The 22357-nt window shown below is 39.4% G+C and overlaps 1 protein-coding gene across 1 annotated transcript in view; it reads right to left on the minus strand.

Annotated features, from left to right (window-relative positions):
* Positions 1 to 22357, minus strand: part of NAV3 (neuron navigator 3) — a 311096-nt gene that overhangs the window by 141989 nt on the left and 146750 nt on the right. The window contains 1 exon segment of the mRNA XM_006179097.2: positions 13242 to 13357. Within this exon segment, the coding sequence (XP_006179159.2) occupies positions 13242 to 13357 (116 nt within the window).

Below are 22357 nucleotides of genomic sequence, written 5' to 3' on the forward strand. Positions count from 1 at the left end.
GAAGGGAAATAAACTGATGAAGGGGAGAGAAGATAGGAGATGGAAAAGGAGGAAGAGAAAGGGAAGAGAAGGGAAGGGAAGGAAGGGAAAAGGGGTGGAAGGAAAACGAAAAAAGAAGGAAGAGTGAAGGTCAAAGTAGCATATATTAAATTCCAGTATGAAAACTGTCACACAGACAAGTCAAGGTGCATGTCTACAATCTGTTTTAAGAGCACAGGTAGATATTCAACCTGTTCACTTTTCTTCCACAATATTCATGCCACATTTTTAAAACACACACACAAAAACACACCCGTTTAACATTTGTAATAGAATCCTAGAGTTGGTAGGGATTTCAGAGACTGTCTTGCCTCACCTCTCAGCCAGTGAGGAAAGAAATCTTGGTCTGACTAGGGAGGTGGCCATGTGTCTCTGCCTAAAGGCTCCAAGATCGAAAAGGCTTCCTCCTCTCCAGTAAGAGATGACTCTTTCCAATATTAGACTAATTAGGTCCAATTACAAAAACATTTCTGAGGGTGAGCAATCATTTGCCACCATTTAACTTCCACCCAGTGATTCCAATGGCTCTGAAACCAGTTGAACAACTTTATACCACTTTACCATGGCAGACATTTAATTTTAGCTTCTCTTTTTGGGGAGTGGGGGTAATTAGATTTATCTGTCTATCTGTCTGTCTGTCTGTCTATCTATTTTTTAATGGAGGTACTGGGGATTGAACCCAGGACCTCATTCACACTAAGCACGTGCTCTACCACTGAGTTACACCCTCCCCCTACAGCCTCTCAAAAAGATAACTGCTAATTCCTTCTGCAGCCAAGCATGACTACAGTGTTCCTCATTCTTCATCCTGGATGGTTGCTACTCTGCTGTCAGTCAGCAAATCTCTTCCTTTTAATTTACAACTTATTTGAATGATTGACATTTGCTTAATAACTGCATTATTATTTCAAATTTACAAAGCATCGAAAAAACCTCCCTCAGTAAATATATTTTTAAGAATTAAAAAAGCCACATGCTGTAGACTTTCCCTACCCTAATTCAAGTCATACAATCTTTAACCTCACAGATTAACCTTATTTTAAAACTCAGAATTGTTAATAACCCTTAAGACTCTAATCATTTTTTTCTATGGAAAGTCTTCCATCCTTATAAATATAACAGAATATTTGAGAAATGGCTAGAAAGACGTTGACCTCTTACCTCTAAATAATCTGGTAGAGCCTTGAAGAAAAAGGGAGATTCTGTAAGGAAATTCTTAAAGAGTAGGAAAAAGAAATATCATTACAGTCAAAGGAAAGGCAGAGGTGAAGAAGGGATTTTACTCAAAGTGGGCCAAAGAAACAGTGAGGATGAGACAAAACTGGAGAAGCACTAAAGCTAATATTCAGTGGTGTATCTGAGATTTCATACCACAGAGAAGCCAAAGATCCTAAGTAATGATAGGAGATGAAAAATCTCAAAGGAGAAAGTGTTGAGATGAATTTTATTGGAGGTTAAGAAGGAATGCAAGCTGTTGACCTTACAGAAGTTCCTAAAATACACCATCACATGTCCCCTGTCCCTGAGCCCCTTCCCCCTGGGAGAACTTTCACATTACAATCAAGCTGTATCTCAATCGCTTTCCAACTGCAAAATATTAGTAACACCGATGTTTGAATTACATTCAATGTCTTTTTTTTACATAACTTTAAGAACATTGTATTTTCAGCCATCCCATTTCACTAAGGTTTTTTTCACATCTTCTTTATCTCCCTTTACAGTTCCTTCTTCCTATCCAACAGGCATCTTAGATCCTTGGATCATTCCAACTGAAGCCACTGTTTGTTTATACAGCTTCCCTCTTGACTCAGAACCACCACCCCATCCCTCCTTTGGTTTTTCTCCTCAGGACATCCACTCATGATACGGCACCACTCAGGACAATCAGACAAATGGACTTTTCCCTCCCAGCACTTAACGGAGCAAAACATAATTGTTGCTTCATTCGTGTCGTGAAAGATAATAACCAGATCAAAACTTACTGCAGGAAATGTTCTCAATGACCCACAACAGGCAAGATAAAGTCAAATGCACTCACAAACCCCCTAAGAATGGCACAAGCCTGAAGTATCCTGTAAATTTGTATCCAGATGATGTCTAGAGAATTGGGGGTGGGGAGGGGATCGCAACTGAAAAGGTCAAATGGGAGAGCACAAATAACATTAAATATTTAGGAGCAAATGAAAGTTAGTAGAAAAATGCACATGAGAAATTTATGTAGTCGCAAAAATGTTGTATCCCCTTTCACTTTTGTCATCTCAAAGCCAGCTATTATTCCTGAAGGAAGCCTCTTAGGTGTCAGAAAAAAAAAATTAATAAATAAAGGCTTACACACATTTTTCCAGAATGGCACCTTCTGCAATTCACTGTGAGTTTTTACCAGTGGTGCAAACTGCTTTCTTTTTGCTTGTAAGGTCTTCTCTATGAGCAGGGCTCAGAGGAACAGGCTCAATTTGGCGCTTCTGCGTTTTTCACTTAGTGGCAGACAGACAGACCATTTAATCTGTGTGGTCCTGCTCTTACGTTTTAGGCATTAATTACACACAGCGTAATTAACACTGTCAGCCCTGTCATCTTTTAAGAGGAAATCAAATTATATCTGAATGAACCTGATTCACAGAGAATTGTGTCCTCTACACCAGCTACACTACAAGTGTTATTTTTTAGACTACGGCTATCTGATTTATTTGGCGAAGTCACCCTAACTTTGTGAGTGAGCTGGGTAGAAAAATTTTCCACTCATCTGGTTAAACCAGACAGTTTGGAGGGGGGGGGACAGCAAAATATGGCTAATAGCTTTACAGCTACCTTTTAAATATTCTTCTATGTTGTGATAGCACAGACCCTAGTCAGCCTGATTTATTAGGATGTCCAAGATTAAAGAGTGAAACTTAAGAAACCCTGCCTAAAAACTAACTTGGAAGAGGCCATTTTGAGTCAGAAGCAGAATCTGGTCAAGCACGTGGCAGAAATCCTGAAATTCCCGTGCGCTGTGGGCTTGGATGTAGTGACCATATTTACCAACTTAACATGCATCTTTATTTAGGGAACTGCGTTGCAAGGCTTCATTATCCTGATATGATTATTCATATCAGAGCCATTTAAATAATCTCTTTCTCTTACTTTCTCACTTGCATTTTTGAATACTGGCATATGTGTGTGTGTGGGGGGAAGCCTTAAAGAGAATAATCCCATAAGTACAACAAGCAGATGCTCAGTTTAAAAACCATGGACTACACAGACACCTATTGAGAGATTACCCTCTGACAGTAATGCTTCAAGTTATTTATGCACAAAAAGGTATGTGTCATATATACACCCGCCCACAGCATGCTATAATTTAGCAGAGCGACTAACACATGCTGTCAGGGGACTTCACTCTGGTCCTATCTTTGAAAATACTTACATAAGAGGTACTTAGAACAAGATAAATGCTACCCTTTTCAAGGCAAAGATGACTATTATTTGATTCTACTGTTCCAGAGGAGCAAGAGGGAAAAAAAGATTCTTAAGGATTAAGACTCTCTCGCTTGCCTTTGTACTGCATGCAGGCTTTTTACGAGAAGCAGTTCATCACAGAAATCACACAATGGTGAAGAAGTAAATCTTCAGCGTCTGAGCACTTGGTGTATTCAGATTCAGAAACCAGCTCTTCCCACAACTGTGCAAACATTACTCTTTTAAAGCCAAACTGACGTGAAAAATTGAGCAAGATTCTCCTCTGCTCTCGCTCTCTAAGCTTTCATCTTCTAAAGCTGGTTCACTAAGATTCCAGAAAATCTCCTAAAGCACCTTGTAACAGGAGGGTCTACAGAGAGAATAAAAACAAACCTGCTATTTGGCATCAGTTGTATGAATCAGAAACAAAGAGATCACTGGTCCGGTTTAATTCTTTCGAATTTAAGGAGCCCTATGTGAAGTCCTTTGTGGAAATAGCACCTTGACATAAAATAGGATGTGGTCAATGGTTTAAATGCTTATGAGTTTTGGGAAAAGGCACCATTTGATACAAATATGCTTCAGCAGAGCACTGAATTGAGACTTAACTGTTAAAATGTCTACGGTTTAGCTATTTAGGCAAATAGCAAAACCGAAGGGTTACTTCAGACATGGTCATGCCTGGTCCATCACAGAGTATGCCAGAAGTTACCGCCAAGAATCATGGCGTCAAAAAGGCCTAGTGTGTAAAGTACCACAACAGCTCACACTCATCTCCACAGTAACAGAAACAGTTGTAACACATACACACTCAGAAGTATTTTTTGCCAAATACTAAAAAAAAAAAATAATAGTGAGTCAAGCCCTGAGAAGAGGCCTCTGCATTTCTGGAAGAGTAACGAGAAAGCATGGTGCTCGTCACTGACATACCAGCCACGCCATCTACTCAGACAGCACTGAGGCAGCAGAAGAAACTCGGCTCTACAAAACAATGTGTCCATCCTTCATTCCAAATCTGTGCTGAGGTCACCTTGAGGGAAGTCCAATAAATTAGGCCCCGTTAATGATGAAGTGAAAAACACACTTGGACTTTTAAAAGGTTACCCATTATTTCCGGATGTCTGGAGCGCACTAGACTGCAGGCCAGTAACTCCCAGGGCGGGTTGCTGCTAGTGACTTTCTACATAGAGAAAAAAACTTTCTACTTTACAGCGGTTCTCATGGTTCAGTTTGACGAAGAAAAGAATTTCAGGAGACAAGGAATCTTAAATTGTTTTGCATAACGATAGTTTTAAAAATATGAGTCAGAAGAACAGACGAAATTTGGTTCATGCAAAGGGGGCAGCTTCTTAAAACTCCATCCTCCTCCGAGAAGCAGCCCCGACTTACCTATCAAGTCAGCGTAAAGCGCCTGTTCCAGGTCGCCCAGCATCGTCAGGATCACATCCTCGTCCAGGTGAGCAGTGCCTTCCCGCAGGCAGCTCTCTCCCTCCTCCTCCGCCCAGCTCCTGCTGATGCTGCCCGGCCTGGAGGACCCATTTTCGTCCTCGGATCGGCTATCTTCGTCACTCTCCCCTTCCAAGCCTTTTCTGCAAGTCCACTCCTCTAAGCCCTCGCTGCCTGAGTGGCTGGCAGGCAGAAGGCTCCAGGCCCCGGGGCCGCTGGTGTGGTACAGGGACTGCACGGACCGTGACACAAACCTGGACAGGGAGCGCCTCTCTGCATAGCTGGACTCCCTCTGGCTGGCCTTGGCGGCATTTCCAAACCAGTTGGAAATGCGCACAGTAGGTCGTCTCTCCCCCTCACTGCTGAGGGAAAGACTGGTCAGCGACTTTTGCTTCTGAAGGCAAGCTCCCGGTCGCCTTCCTTCTTTGCTCCGGAACACAGAGAGTTCGGCCGGCCGCTGCATGGCTCTTCTTCCTGGCTTTTCTCCTTTTTCAACTGGAACTCATATTGCCTTTTTGCAACTGCACAACTGGCCCTTTGGGTTGTAATTGACACACGCACTTCAATAAAAGCTCAGGCAAGGCTCAAACATTCACACAGATTCTAGAGCAACAGCACGACCAGGAGTCGCCCACAATTCAGCTTGCCCTGCTGCTCCCCTCCTCAGCAGTACTTACAAACATTTTGCTTGTATATATCGGAAGCAGAGAAGAGTTCACCAAAGACACCGCTCCAGAGGAAAAGTAGCACGGGAAACCAACTACGTTTTCCAGTCTTCATCCAATCACATGTCTCAGCAGGGCTATGGGTCCACATTTCCCTCTACTGCTTCTATATTCCCAAATGTGAGGTAGTGAAGCACCAGCGATGTCTCTTGCTTTTCTTTTCTTTTTTTTCCCTGCCTCTTACGAGCCCATCAATGATCTAAGTCTGCAGCCCTTTACTCTAGAGGAACTGACAGTGCAGCGTGTATAGCCTCCGCATCCAAGCCCCGTAAGAACAGAGATTAAGCACCAAAACCAGCCCTGTACGAGCCTATCGCGTTTTAGCATTCCACCTGCATCCCCAGATCTATGGCTCTTCCTCGCTGCTGCAGTGAAGGCTGCTGGCTGCCATGGCAGCAAACATCCTGCTAAATTAAAACAGAGGCACGGAAGCGGCTGTCCAGCCTCGAATGCCACAGGTTTCAAAGCCAAGCCTGAATGAGATGCTACACTGTTAACCCTATGCACGTTTAAATCACTCTCGGCCACCCTGCGTCGGATACGGACAGACACACACACACACACACACACACTCACTCTCTCACATACTAAACACACACTCCACGACACTGAGAATGACAGACTAATTCTCTATCGCTGCAGGCAGCTGAAGCAGGCAGATCTGTCTTCTGAATGTTGGGATTTGTGCTGCAAAAGCACAAATCAAATTCAAGAGTGTAAAGGACCTAAAACACGGAGCATGACACTCTCCACCGGCTGACAGATAATGCTTTAAAGGGAAAGACTCCACCTCCCTCTTTGAAGAACAAATTCAAGGGCTTTTTATTCTGAAGATATGAGTACAATCCTAATGTGACAATAAAAATCAAAACATTTCTTCCTGTAAAACAACAACAAAAACCTTGAAGGTGTTTTTGTTTTCTCTTTTGAGAAGGAATATTTTCTCTCAAGGCACATAGTTAAAAGCGGATGGCCAAGTGTGTAGATCAGGATGTGACAAAAACCATCAACTGTACATTATGCTTTCTGACACTGAGCATTTGTCCTGGTCCAGTCCGTAAACCTATTGCTGTATCATCAGCTTTTAATTTTTTTTAATATTTTGATGAAAAGCAGAAAGCCAGGAAGATGAATGTCTTGTATTTATCTTGTACTGGTTGTAATCACCACCCTGAAATTCTGATTTTAGGAAAACTTTTAAAACACTTATCAAGTACAGTAGAAACCATGTACACCACTGAGAGGTGATGAAAAGAGTAACAGGGAAAAATTTCTGGTTTTCTGCCCATAAACACTCCTTACTAAAAGGTGGAAGTGGAGTAATAGATCAAAAAATTTAATTGTGTCATTCAAATTGAGATAATTCCCTAGCATTTTCTGAGCTAATATGAGCAAATTAATTCTGCTTTTTCACCTCATATTGCTAACCTGAACTAGGGGAAATGCCAAACCTCCTAACTGTATAAATTAGCATTTTCATGTGCAAGGCTTATACCTTTACATATGATAACCTACTTTGCCAAGTTAATTATTCCTTATGCCCAGGTTCAAGGGGGATCCATTTTACACAGCTACATAAAAGAGAATTCGATGGAAAGAATAATTATTTGTGATGAAATATTTTTTGCAGTTAAACAAATGTGAATTATGAATACTGATTTTCAATTCTTCACTCTTCAAAAATAGTTTCTATAAAATGTGCTTAAACAAAATGAGGGTACAAAGGCTGAACCACAGAAACTGACAATTAACCTTCCAAAAACATTATCTTATACAGTGCTTTTTAAAAGACTAAAATGCCACTCCATTTTGGATTCCTAAGAAAAACATTTTTTTCCTTCCTTTGGAGTTATCGTGATCCAGTGAATCACCAGATTACGAGACTACAGTGAAATTGTTGAGGTTATAAAACTTTGATTTGCTTGACATGTATTACACTAAAGTACACATGTAGCATAAAGTCTTACAGGTTCAAAAAAAAGGTAATTCTTGTGCTTTAGGCATTAAAGGAGCTAACCTTGAGCATCTCTAAGTGAAAGCAATAATGATGCTTTCTTTATACAAGGGGACCTGTGTACCAATCAGCTCAGCTGAGACCAGAGGTTCTCGAACTTCAGTGTTCAGAACCTCTCAGAGGGCTTATTACAACATAGCTCGCTGGGCCCCACCCCATCCCTACTCATGCAGTTGGTCTGAAAGGGGTGTGAGGCTTTGCATTTCTAACACATTCCCAGGTAAGGTAGATACTGCTAGCTCTAGAACCTCCACTTTGAGAACTTCTAGGCTGAGACTAGTGGTTTTCAACTGGTCCCCCATAGGGACATTCAGCACTAGTGAGAGACATTTAAGTCATCGCAAATGAGGGTGTGGTGCTTCTGACAAAGGTAGGGGTCAACGATGCTGCTGTACATCCTACAATGAGAGGACAGCCCCCCCAACCCCAGCAAACAATTATGCAGAATTAATACATGTCAATAGAGCCAAGGTTGAGAAATTCTGGCTTAGACTAAATTGTATTATATTTACAAAATTATTTAGAAATTCCAGTGGCTTACAGAAACAAAGATTCACTTTTGCTCACATCAATGTCCATCCTATGTTGGCTGCAGCTCTGATCCAGGTACCCTTTATACTAAGACCCAGGCTAGAAGAGCAAATCCTTCAGTCCAGGATATGCTGGTAACTCAACAGAGGGAAAAAGGTAGGAGAAACCCAAGTTTCTGCTCAAGAATAGCTCATGTCATTTTTCCATTCACATATCATTGGTCAAATCCAATCACACGGTCCATCCTGATTCAAGGGGGCAAAAAACATACTCCTCCGTTAGAGGTGAATTTAGAAAGGGGTGAACTAAGTCCAAAGGAGACATTAATGAGGGGCTGCTTATTTTGAAGCTATAGCCCTAAACAGAGAAAAACATCAAAAGGGCATTTTTGTTTGCTTCTTGGTTTAAAGATACAGTTGTCAACTTGTAGCTGTAGTCGTTTTTCCCCCGGGAGCTACGTCAGTCCTTAAGTTTACCTTGAACAACAGAGGGGAATCCAATTACTGCTTCTCTAGAGGCAGTTATCTCTGCTGGCTTTGCCTGTACATTCACACATGGGTGTATTTGTACTTACTTGTATTCATCCGTTTAAATGTATGTTACACAAGGGGGAGGAGGACGTCTCAGCACGTAAGCGACGAATACACCCAGTCAAGGCTAAAAATGCGAGTCACTCTAATTTAGCCAAGACTTCACATAAAGTATAGCCACTGTAATGTTCTGAAAAGAAGTGTTTTTGAGCTCCCTAGTAAACACAATTATAAAGTAGCTATTTAAGAAAAAAGATCTAAACTGATTTAAATGACCTGAGCTTGATCACCTTAATCTTTGTAAACATCCAAGAAAAAGGCAAATTAAGTGATCATTTACAAAAGTCTTAAACGCCAGATATTTCCCATTATTCAATACAAAGTTTGGGAAGTCAGAAAAACAAAACAGAACAAAACATGTAACCATTCATTTTCCCCCTTTAATCTAAATTCTCACTTCTAAAAGGATTTGTTGAATTCATCCAATTATTTAATTATTTTTATTTAAGAATGACACACTGGCTTTGCTGATTCTGATTCAGTCTGGCATCTATCACCATTCTATATTAAATGCAAATTCTAGATGAGGATTAAAAGATGGATTAAACAAAGGTTATCCATGTCGGCAGATGGCCTTATGCAAAACAAGGGGCAAGTGTGAACCTACGTATTAGAAAAAAAATAAAAACTTTCTGAATGATTCCTGTGGAATGAAAAAATCAAGCTCACTTTACATTTGGCAGGATCTCTTGGCACTTGATGAAAGGGATGGTCTCTGAGGCCAAATTCTTTTTGTCAATGAATGAGAGAATAAAACCCAAGCCAAAGCAGTAAAAAAAACTGAACCATCAATTCAGCCAGACTTGTAATATTGAGGTCATGGCATGAATCTTAAAGGACAGGCTGGAAGCAAGAGGCTCACTCACTCTTTGTCACAAATTATAAAATACATGACTGTAATAATTAATAGAATCACCATCATCAGACTGGGTAAATATCACTAGCTTCCTCCCTAAAAGCATAATAAACAGCGGGAAACCTGAGAGATACACGTAAAGGCTTTGGAGGGATTTAGGGTCTTCCAATTGTAAGAGTCCCGAGTCTTCTCCAGCTTGACATTTTACTGAGTGCCACTCCTTTCTGACACCGATCTTCACAACACAATTTTTTTTTTTTATTGAGATACAGTCAGTTTACAATGTTGTGTTAATTTCTGGACGCACCACAATTAACTACATTTTTGACTTCTGCCACCATTTAATCACAGAGACATTGTTTCTATAAGTTCAAATGAGCTACCACGTAGATAAAAGGCAAAGAGCTAAGCTTCCTACTAACTTAGTGAATCCCTCGAACAAAGCTGCTTTTCAGTGTGAACCACTCGAGTCCGCTCCTTAACAGCATCACAAATCTTTATGTGTCATGCATCTCGCTGGTCACACAATAGGGATGCTTTTCATACTCGGTGAGGCACAAAAAGGGATTTTCCCTGGGTAACATAACAGGACAGTGCAAAGGAGGAGGGAGAGAGAGTTCCTGACATGGCTTGTTCAGGGGCTCAGACATTTCCTACGTTGGTCTTGAGCTAGTTCTCTCCTGCTTTGGCCTCCGTTTTCTCTGTTTGGTTCACTTGAGGGTGAAGATAACTGCCAGCAGCTCCAAGCTGTCTTTTGATTAGCTTCAGGTCTTGTGGGAAAATAGAGTTATCTCTTCCCTAATAATGTTAGAAAAGCTGTGAGACTGATTCTCACTGGTTCTGATTGAGCTGAATTGCGTCACATGTCCGCTCCTGAAAGAATCACTGTGGTCAACTGAATGGATTGTTCTGATTGGATCTGCTCGGGTCAATTTCACATGAACCACATGAGCAGAGGTCAATGGGGCTATGGTTCCTTAAAAGCCAAATCAAGGTGCTGCTATTAGCAGATGGGGCAATGGATGCTGGTCAGGCAAAACTCTACCAGGACACCAAGGTCTGCCAACTGCGAAGGCAATGATGTTTTAGATATAGAGCTTCTAACACACGTGATGTGTTTTTCACCAGAATCTTTCATTGCTGGTAGGGACTAGGTGGAGACTTGAAATTAACTAGCTCTGTGATTTCATCCAAAGAGTACTTTGAAGTGAGAGAGGGCCGAGGGAGTAAATGGTGTATGCAAGAGTGAAATCACATTCAGTCCCTACAGGAATTCAGCTGACTAAGGAGGGAAGAAAAGATGTGCAGAGTTTGGTGATGGTAAGCAAAAGGTGGTGAGATCAATGAACTGGAAATCCTGGTACAACTAGGGGTGGAGTCAGAGCAAAGCACAGACACTGAAAAGACAGGAGGTTGTTAGCAGCAAGAATGGGGTGCATGAGGTTACAGAGACTTTGCAGATTCTGATGATGGCCACGTCTAGGACGTGACCAAGAGAGGGATTAGAAGACAAGATCATTAGAAGAAAGGCCAGGGTGTATGACCTATGTTCTTGTCATTGTCCTGCTTCCCAATGACAGCCATCCTCTCATCACTGGTCTACCAGAATACGCTCATCTAGATTTCTCCAAGTACAGTACTCAATTTGTACCTTCCCTATCAGATACAATATCTTTCTTCCATGAAATCTCAAGTTTGCATTGGGAGAAATTTTCAATATCCCACTATTGGCTAATGATAAACAAGGGATATTGGGAATGACACAATCAGATAAGCCTCATTTCAGCATTTATTTGCTAGTTTCTTCCTCTGACTATATTCCTATCTAAATCATAGACAAATCTATGGCTCTATACCAACAATTATTGCTACAAAATAATATTATACCTTCTAATAAACCCATCAAACTATTATATTATTTTAAGGTCTATTTTATATTTCACTTCCAAATATTCTATTAAAAATCAGAACATTAAATGGAAATTTTAAAGGAAATTTCCAGTTTTATTGAGATGTAATTGTCATATAGCACTGTATAAGTGTAACGTGTACAACATAATGTTTTGAGTTACATAAATGTAAATCTGTAACTGGCAGTATGAAAAAATGATCAAATGGTGGGAAGAAAAAGGAACTGGGGAAAAAAATCAAACATGGGTATTCAATCAATAAGTGATACATTAATTCAGAAAACAAGGTTTCTTTGTGAAAGTCACATAAAAATTAGATTTCAAAGCTTACTAAATGTATTTTCTCCTACAGATTTGAGATCTGGTATTTCACAGGTAAAAGCTAATTGGAGACATTCATGAGTAAAGAAACGTATGAAACATACATCTTCATGCCACACTATGTTTAAATAATATCTAATCACAATACAGATATATATCGTCATTCTGACTGTGGGACTATTTGGCGCTATGGAAAACCAACACTCCTACCAAGAGTTTGAAAAACCTACAAATACCATCCCCATAGCTATGCCTTGGCATTACCATTTCTCCCCCTTCCTTGCACCGGCCCCCTGTAATCACATGAAAACTCTGATACCTAATGATGCCACTGATGTTAATCCCCAAAGGCCCGTGGGATGCTGTGTTGTCACTGTTATCAGTATCAACTGGCAGATATTACAGCAGTTGCTAACACTTGCCAAAGTGTTTCAAGTCTGTGGAAATGACAAAGTTTCTTAACCTCCAAATTTGCAGTATGGTTACTCTTATGAACGTCAGAACAACACTTCGGGTCCTTGGAGGACTACAGTCATTTTTAAATATTAAGTAGTTCTTTTAGTTTTTTTTTTCCCTTAGGAATATACAAGGGCTGAGCCAGAGATTTACTGGAATAACAGACAAACCTCTACTTCTATGCATTCTTATATTTGGAAACAGATAATGTTCTTGAACTCTCTTTCCCCTTAGGAGCAGTATATTGTGCTAAGAGCCTTCTTTAGGTCTTATGGACCCATATATAATCAAATGACACCAAAGGCCTTCCATATGTGCCTATGTTTATCTGGGTCCTAGGAAAAACAATGGACTACAGCTGAGAATCCTGTTTAATACACTTACAAATCTGAAAAATTGTATCTGGAGTACGTATATGTCATTTTTCTTACATGATTTGTATATAATAAAATATTTCCATAATTAGACTTTCCCCATTTGGAACCACCATGTAGAAATATTCAAAGTCATCCAGAATTGAAGACAGAGCAGGGTTGGATTGGCCACGGGAATGTTACATTGCCACCTGATCATTAATATTTTTTAAATCTCCAAATATGTTCAAGGAGTTCCTTATCAACAAGAGAAGACTCTCCAGGTTTTCCCTGATTGTATTCAACTTGACTGAGGGCAACAATGACTTAAAATCTCAGCCTCTGAGAGCACTACCCTTCTTCATAGAATTCTTTACAGAGCAACAAAGAGATCGTCCTAAGCAGAGTAGCCACATATCTAAGCGTCTCTGAAGCATGAAATGCACACAGGCCATTTATGCCTAAGGAAAAACAGCATAGCACAAATATGATTTAATAAAAAGACTTTTGGAGAGATTACAAAGATTGTGAGTTTGACCTACCCATCCATCAGGTCACTTACCAGATATCTCCTCTAGGCACTGCTTAGCTGTCTTACTATATGATAAATCCATCTTAGTGGGGCTGGTACAGGAGTCGGCAGATGGTAAAGAGGTACCTTCATTTTCTGAATGTGCTCTGAAATTAACCAAGAAGACAGAAATACCAATTGCTGTCACCAGTGACTCATCAAAGTTCTCTAGCATAATATGAAATCAACAGAAGTTTTCTATCAAGGTAAGTAAGCATTACTTTATGACTGGGACATTCAAAGCTGTCAATCTACAGGAGAATTTCCTTATTTTTTATATACAACCCAAGTTGCAGTGAGACATTAAATCAGCTTTCTCAGACTTTTCTAAGTTTAAAATCTTATAATTATCAATATTTGACTTTTTTTGGGAGGGGGCAAAAGACTTAAAAATATTCTTTCTTTTTTTTTTTTTTGGCTGTCTTAGAGAAAGTCTGTCTAAATTGTGTTCTTGTGAGGAATAACTAATAAAAGCCCTTAAAACACCTCTAAAATTATTTTTCCATGAAAATTCTATTGAATATATCCTAAAATACAAAGTAGAAGTTGAAATAAATATTGAATTTGCTATGGGCTATTAATGTCTTGATCTCAGGAAAATTAAAGTCAATCAAAACCAGATTCTCATTCTTACAACCCTCTTTTATGTTTATAATTGTGTGTGTGTGTGTGTATATATATATATATATATATATACATGGGTATGTATTTGTGTGTGTGGTTAACATGTAAAGAGTAGGTCCAATCAAATAAAAAGCACTCTGCAGAGGGACTGCATATGTTTTGATATTCCAATCTTCATGCATTGCTTCTTCCTTTTATGCACAGGCGAATGTTTTATGAGGCATTATCTTTCCTTATGCAGCTTCAAAATCTACATTGGTCAAAACCACCATATTTTTAAAAAGTCCACAGCATGAACTACAAGAGAATGAAGGAGGCAAGACCATACAGCCTTGTATGCCGGACTTTGTTCTTACAGTTATTTCATTTGCCTTGGAATCCCACTTCTAGTACTGGGTTTGGACTGTGGCAAGCAATCATTAAAAATCTCTTACTTAAAAAAAATCTAAAGAGAATGTCTGAAATGTGAAAGAAAAATTTGACATATTTTAAAAATCAATTTTAATTAATATATTACTTTTACTCTAAATTCTGCTTTTGTTTGAGAGAAAATAAAGTCTAATCATTGAAGCCAGAAATATTTTTTATGTATCTGACAGATCTAAAAACTCTGAAAAGCTCATGAGGATTTTAATAAATCATGGAAAACTATATGCTGTCTGTTTGTCTGTCTGCCTGTGTATAGGAATTGATACAATAAAGAAAGATAGAGCTTTGTAAGAATTCATACAAAGTTGTGTCTTGACCTCTGGTGATTTCTGGCAGACATTCCTAATTTACTATAACTTGAAACTGAATGTAAGAGGCATGGAAAAATTAAGAAAGATAATATGCTGTTCAAATGACAAGATATAACATTAAGGCCAGTGAAGTCTTCAATGTTGTGAAAATCAACAGACATTTTCCGTCTTTGCCTTCCTTGATATCTTGGTAGCATTTAGGACAGCAGACCACTCCCCTCTTTATGAAACTCTCCTACCTTGGGTTCTACAATAAAAATTCTCCAGTTCGTTTCCCATTCTCTCTGGATGCTACTTTCCCCCTCTTTGTTCTTTTTTCCTCTTTGTTCTTTTTTACCCAATCATTCAATGTTGTGATTCTCGGCATTAAAAAGGTGATAGAGAGGGCAACAGTTGGGGGCTCCTCAAAGCAACATCCTAAACTTCTTCAGTCTGTATGGTCTCTCTAGATGATCTCAAATACACCCACTGTATTAATGATAACCTGTCCGCACATGAATTCCAAATTCAAACTCTAACCCAGAACTGTTCTCGAATTCCACATGTGAATCATAACTGCCTAATTGGTATTATTTCCTGGTTATCACAGAGATAATTAAACCCATCATGTACAGAACTGAATTTGTGACATTTTTCTCCACAACCCTGATCCTCACTCATGGTGCCCCCGGGTGAAACTTTAAGGGGGGCTTGGAGGCTTTGCGTGTTCTGACCTCTGTGCCTCTCCAGTACGTTCTTGCACAGGACTCTCCTTATTCCTCTCTCCTGTGGTCCCAAGAGTCTTACGCACTTCCTACAGCTCCCTGCCTCAACAGGGCCTTTGCCCTTGAACATTTTCCTTTCCACATCATCCAATTAAATCTTTCCCTTTAAGTCTCAGCTCAAGTGACTCTTTCTTAAAGAACCAACCCTAATTTTCAGCTGAAGTCCCAAGTTACAAATACTTATCTCTCCCTGTACTTATCTTGACAGCACTTCCCACCCTTGTAGTGTGAAATTTGTGTCATTATTTGATGAATGTTTACCTCTCAAACTAGAGTCTATCCCCCATGTTTAAGCCCACCATTTCACCCCAGCGCCTAACCCCGTGTCTAGCATGCATGCTGCACTCAGCAAATATTTGATAGTTGAATGAATAAATCCTGTCAGTAGTGATCATAAAATAGTGTCACTGGCAGAGAAAGCATACGGAAGGAAGTATGGTATAATGGTGCATTCACTGGGTCTGGCTGTAAAACTCAGCTCTCTCACTAAACAGTTATTAGCTCACATGACCCGGCTAAGGTGCTTAGTTTCTCTGAACCTAAATTTGCTTCTGTGTAAAAGCAAAGAAAAATACGTTCCTTGCAAAATAATTGTGAGCTCAAGTGTTATGATTACTAAAGGTCTGGAAAGGCATTTAGATACAGAGTGTCTCCCTCTAGGACAATCTCTATGGGGCAAAAGAATACTCAGAATGTGTGCTGGGAGTAGTTTTGTCTTTGCTCCAAATACATAGATTTTAAGAAGTATTCCTCAGCGTATGTCTGTCTTCCTCAGTGCACGAGCCCTGGCACTCAAGTCCACTGGCTAAGTCTTCACTCTTTGATAAAAAGTATTCAAACCTCTCTTAGAAGTCTTTGTTTCATTTCATTTGTTAAGGTGGCAGTTGCACATTTCTGGCTGATTTGCTTTTTTTTTGTTTTCAATACAAAAAATAACTTTTTTTAGAATTAGAGCTTTACCTCTGAGCCCGTAGTTCTTGATTTTAGAACACACTTTAAATGCAGTCAGAAAATCACCTACAAATAAATCCCATTTTAACCTACGTCCTGGAAATGGGCTGTTGTTAGGGATGGAGGTCGGAGACTCTACCTGAAGCATTCCATAAACATCCTACCAACTGTGATTGGTATAAAACAAGACATATGTAGGTCACGTCATAAGCAGGACCATATTCAAGAAAGTGTAAGACTAGTTAATGTGCCCAGAGTGTATTTTCAAGCACTTTCTTTGAAAGTAAAGTACAACAAAGCTAGATTTGAATAGTTGGTCTTTCAGGTTCAAAAGTGGGTAATGCGAAGCTTCTTCAATGATTTGCTCTTTTTTTTTTTTCTTAGTCTAAGTCACAAGAGACATCTTATTTACACCGTATTTTCAAGTTCTTTGGTGCATGTTCCACAGTATCCCCTGTGAGTTACCCACATTAACAATAACAGGGAAACAGTTTGATCAAGGGAAGGAACATGGAGAAGTTAAACTTTAAATAATTATAAAAAGACCTTAGAAATCATCTTTGGTTTGTAGTCATATGTAAACGGGTCCAGATCCCCTGCTCTCTCTATATTACAAGCCATCCATTTCTCCAGGATTTCCACCTCCCTTTCTGTTAAAGGGGAATCAGATTTTAACTCCAGTCTCTAGAGGAGCAATCAAAACTAACTGGGAAAGATTTAGCTTTTATACACATGATCAAAGAAGTTCAGTTAAATCTCTGAAGACTCTCACCATGTCCTTTATTTCTGTGCAAGCTTCATCCCAGTAAAATAAAAGGTTTCGAGGTTGATTCATAAAACAATTTCAGAAGACGTCAGAATGAACAGCGTTCTCTAATCAAAAGGTCCATGCTGTGGTGGCATCATTCACTGTTCCCACATACAGTGATGGCCCGTTCCCTTCATATTAACGGGGAAAGGGAAAAATGGGTATCATGACGTTCCTCCAAAATATTTAGAAGACACAATCCTGCACAGACTATCTTACTGTGCATTTACAACAGGAGCAACATGTCTCAAGCACTTGCTGAAACTGTAACATAGGGCATTGCAAAAACACCATTTAATTTACGTAGAGTTCTAATAAGCCAGACATTCAGTGCTGATGTCTGCCACTAAGAATCCTAGACGTTAAAGGTCTAGATTTCAATAAAAGCTATTTCCTGTTCCTATGCATGTACTCTGTGCTAAGTACTATGCCTTGTGTTTTAACTAGGGCATATGATTCAAACTTCACAATGATCTTGTTGCCACGGACTGAACGTCTGTTTCCTCCCAAGTTCATGTGTTGAAACCTAACCCCCAGGGTGATGGCAGTAGGAGGTGGAGCCTTTGGGAGGTGATTAGGTCATGACAATGGACTCCTCATGCATGGAATTAGGGTCATTCCAAAAGAGACCTCAGAGAGCTCCCTCCACCCTTCTGCCGTGAGAGGACAGAGTGAGAAGATGGTCTTCCAGGAACCAGCTAGGAGGCTCTCACTAGACACCAAATCTTCTGGTGCTTTGATCTTGGACTTTGCAGACTCCAGAACTATGGGTAACAAGCTGAGAAAGACTTAACACATACCTAAGCTGGCAGTTTTTAAACAGTGTTCTATTAACCACTACCCTACAGTTCAACTCCATCCAAATGTCCCTGGACACTGAGTATCTCAATGCATGTGACATCTCCTTAGTTGACAGACAGCTTAGTCACTAAGTTGATAATAGTATTTGAATGTGAGAAAAACCCAATGGTCTAACCTTAATCTTACTCTTCCCTGGCTTAAATTTTTACTCTTAAGAAAAAGAAGCTATTACACATGCCATTTAAAGGAAATAAGCAATAAATCTAAATACTATTGATCTTCAGATTTCCAATTTCATAAATATGGCGCTGCATGTTGATTTATATTAAAAATATATCCACATGTGAATTCATTTTAAAATGGATATGCTAGTCACAAATGTGGGCACAAATAGAACTGCTTTGAGTCAGCAACACTAACTAATGGTTTTGGAGTTCCTGCTTTATAAACCCCAAATAAAAGAAAGAGGAACAAGTATCTTTCCAAAACAAGCTCTCTCCTTCTTGGTGGGAAGGAAGGCAGAAAGGTGACAGCCAGGGTCAAGGCCAGGAATTGGTCAGAGTAAAGAGTAGCCCAGGGGGGTGGGAGACATGTTAGATTCGTATGTGTGTGTGTGTGTGGGGAGGAGTTGAGCAAATAAAAAATATGTTGAGGATAATGGGAGTCAGGTTTCTCAGTTGACAAAAGAAGGTGCAAGTATGGAAGGGACAAAGCAAGAATAATGTTTGTGTTGATTTGGAAATGGAGGTGTTGTGAATTCATGGTTGTGGTTATATGTATATCCATATCTCTATCTACCTAATCCTTTTTATCTTTTTCCTCTATCTATCTATCTATCTATCTACCTATCAATCAATCATAGACATCTCATTGATACTGAGATATCTGTGTGTGTGTGTACACCTACATATATGTCATCATTTAGGAATCCTAGGAGCAATGAGATCTGGTTTCTACATATTACTCTTCACAAAAGAAACCAGGCCACCTTAGATAAAAGCTGAAGCCAAGGCAGTAAGTAAGAGTACAAGATGATCCCTAGATCACCCTGAGCCAAAAAGAAACAAAGTTCTCAAAGAATAATGCAGCAGTAGGCAGCTTAAAGGGGACTGCAGTAGCCAAATCTGGAAACATTTAGACATCGAAATAAATAGTCATATTGATAAATTATAATCCATTGACAGGAATAGGAATCCATTAGTCCACACAATTTTAAGAGAAAGGGGAGAGAGAAACGGAGGTGGAGAGAAAAATAAGAAGGGATACCTTTTTCTTAAAGTTAAATGGCAAGACAAAAATGCAGAAGAAATGATGTAATTAGGAATCACTTGATATCCATTGGAGTAAATTATGAATTTAGTCAAGAAACTCAGTGGATGCTAAAACTTATGGATGAAAGTAGATCAAGAAATAGAATTTTTACAGAGTCTTAAAGGATCTTCCCATAAAAAATACTTGTGAAATATAAATGGGGCAAAGTAACTTGAGAGAATTGTGGCAAACATCATCCCAGTCAAGGGATCAAATTCAATAGCACCGAAATGGGAAGTATCAATATCACTGATACCTGATACGAATGCAACAGAAAAACACAGCATCATTTCTGTGACATTCTAGACCAAAAATACGTAATACGGCTCTAACCATGAGAAAATATCAGACAAATCCAAATTAAGAAACATTCTATGAAATACCTGCCTTCAACACATCAATGCCATGGAAGTCAAGGGAAGACTACAGACCAGTTCCAGATGGAGGGATATTAGGAAGGCATGACAACTGGGTACAACGTTCATCCTGAATTGGAGAAAAAAAAAGTGGTATCTCTGGGACAATTCATGAAACTTGACTAGGTCTCTGGGTGCTGTGAGTGAAATGTATATGGGAGTTCTTGGTGTGATTCTTGCAAATTTTCTGTAAGTTTTGCGTTTTTTCCCAAGAGGAGATAGAATATAGAAAAGAGAAACAGTAGTGGTTTGGTTGGGCAAGGTTGGCACTGAACCTAGGAAGCTAAATTTATAAGGGGTACTTTATCAAGCTTCTCTGTGGAGAGATTGCCAAGTCATAGCAGTATTCTACACAACAGATCCTTCTCCAGCAGGAGCTCCGTATTCCATCTGAAAAACACTGCTGTGTGACGGAGGTTAAACTCCTACTCGTCGCACAGATGTATATATCAAACTTAGCCAAAGACAAGCTTGCAAGGCAAGCATTCAATAAGCTTTAGTTTGTGCTGATGATCAGTTATCCCCAGTTTACATAAAACCCCAATTGCAGTGCAATCTGTAGGAATAGCTGCAGGGCTTAGGAAAGCTTTATCTGCATGATGGTTATATGCTCTACATTTCAATCTTCGTAAACTCACAGCTCCTCCTACTCAATCTGCTGGTTCAACAAATAAACCAAACTTAAAACAGCGTGAGTAAGCGTTTTCAAAACTATTGTTCTGCATCCTTTGCCTTTCAGAACATAGTATATTTAAGTATCCATTTTCTGTCACTTTCTAGGCAAATCTGAGATCTCACAAAAACTTGTCACCGCAAAAATCTTTCCTGAGAACCCTTGATACTGTTGTATAAGACACATCATATTATAACAAATGAAGGGAAGCCTCTAAATTCAGACTTTCTTGACCTAATTTTACAAATCAAGTGTCTATAGAGGGTGTCCACTTATATTTAATTAACGGGCGTAAGAAGCATGATGATTTTCTTCTCTGTTTAACAATGTTTTCCCTTATCTAAAGATTGGGTTTTTTCTTTCTTTTTTTCCCCTTTTGTGAAATGCCCACATCCCTGATTCTGCTCTCTTTGTTTTAGATGTTTGCTTTGTACCCAATGCACTGGTTTTTTTTTTTGTTTTTTTGGCATTTACTACAAATGGTCAGAAAATAACAAAGAGCATAGAGACCTCAAAATGGCAAGTTATGAATTTGGTTAATAGCTATTTTGAAATTTACAGGAGGCTTTTAAAAAGACTGAGGTTTAAAGAAAATGTGCAGGTCTTTCTTTCCTCCTCCATTAATTACGTTACTCCTTTACTTCACGTATCTTTGCAAGTATAAGGAGTATAGCTGTAAAATAATAAGCATAAAAGCAATGGAAGAAAAAATGACACATGGGAAGAGGGGAGGCAGCTTTGAAGGTCCAAAGGAGCTAACTTAACACTTTTTGAACGCCAGGCAAGGAAAACCAAAGAATACAGCATTAAGGGTAGACACCAAGGAATAAGAGGAACAATGACAAGTAGACTTTTTCTTCTTAACTATGCCCCTCTTCTTCCTCTTTCTTGTCTTCCTATTATCAGGACCTCTAATTCAAGTCTTAACAAAGTTAACTCTGAAAGTCAGTAAATTTCTCCTTCATCTAGTCATTGAATACGGTTATTATCCTACCCCGACCTCTCCCACTAACAATCCATTTGCACAACGAAGACAGTCATTTTCCAGACTGCACTGCACACACACGTATTCAAGTGCTAGAGTGTGTGCGCACACACACACGAAGTCCAATTTTTTGACATTCAACAATTTCTACTACAATCAGGCTCCAATCAGTCTTCATTTTCCAGGAAAACTGATCTATTTGCCAACTACCCTACATAGCTAGTGTTTACCTTGTTAATGTGGTTCCTTTAGTATCCCATTTCCTTTCCCGTCCCTCTCATCTCTGCATGCCCAAATCCCACTTCTCTCTCAGAACACAGCTTAAGTGCCACTTTCTCTGATTCCAACAGCTAGCAGTAATTTTCCATTTCTTGAAGTCTGAGTGCACCAAATCTGGTTCACTGCCGGTGGGATTCACGTTTCCTGTTTCATTCTGTACTTATGTTTCAGTCAGTCTCTTGCCCATTACACTGTGGACAGTGGAAGGAAAATAACACATGTGATGTGTGATATTTCACTCTAACCCTGATGCTTTGTGCAGTAAAGGTATTTAGCAGGTAGTTGAAAGAAGAAAAAAAAAATAAGTGAATGAATGTCCTGGAGAGAAGATACAGTTTGATTCTGTAAACATTGTAAAACTGTTTATAGTTCAGTGAAACCCTACCATTTATAGGAACTAAAAGACTTCAGAATTTTTCTGATTCTGTTGTACATTTTGGCACCTTTTCTATTCTCCTATAGCAGGTGAGTCTAACCCACGATAATGGTGTTTCACACAATAAATTTTATTTGGTGCCTACTGTGGGTAGACTCTGTCCTGGGCAGTTATGCTACTTAATAAGAAAGAGAGTTTATGCTACAGTTGGAGGTGGCTGAAATCACACTTGTTAATCAGGAAACAAAAAACAGTGGATGGTGCTCAACTCTATGAATAAAATACAAGATGACAATGGGGTATAATTCTGGCAAGAGGCACTAGGAGTGAGTGTTCCTTTGGACTAGGTGGTTGGAGATAGCTGGTGTGAAGCAGCAGC

The sequence above is a fragment of the Camelus ferus genome, chromosome 12 (genome assembly GCF_009834535.1).
Source record: "Camelus ferus isolate YT-003-E chromosome 12, BCGSAC_Cfer_1.0, whole genome shotgun sequence".
In the NCBI taxonomy this organism is placed as follows: Eukaryota; Metazoa; Chordata; class Mammalia; order Artiodactyla; family Camelidae; genus Camelus; species Camelus ferus.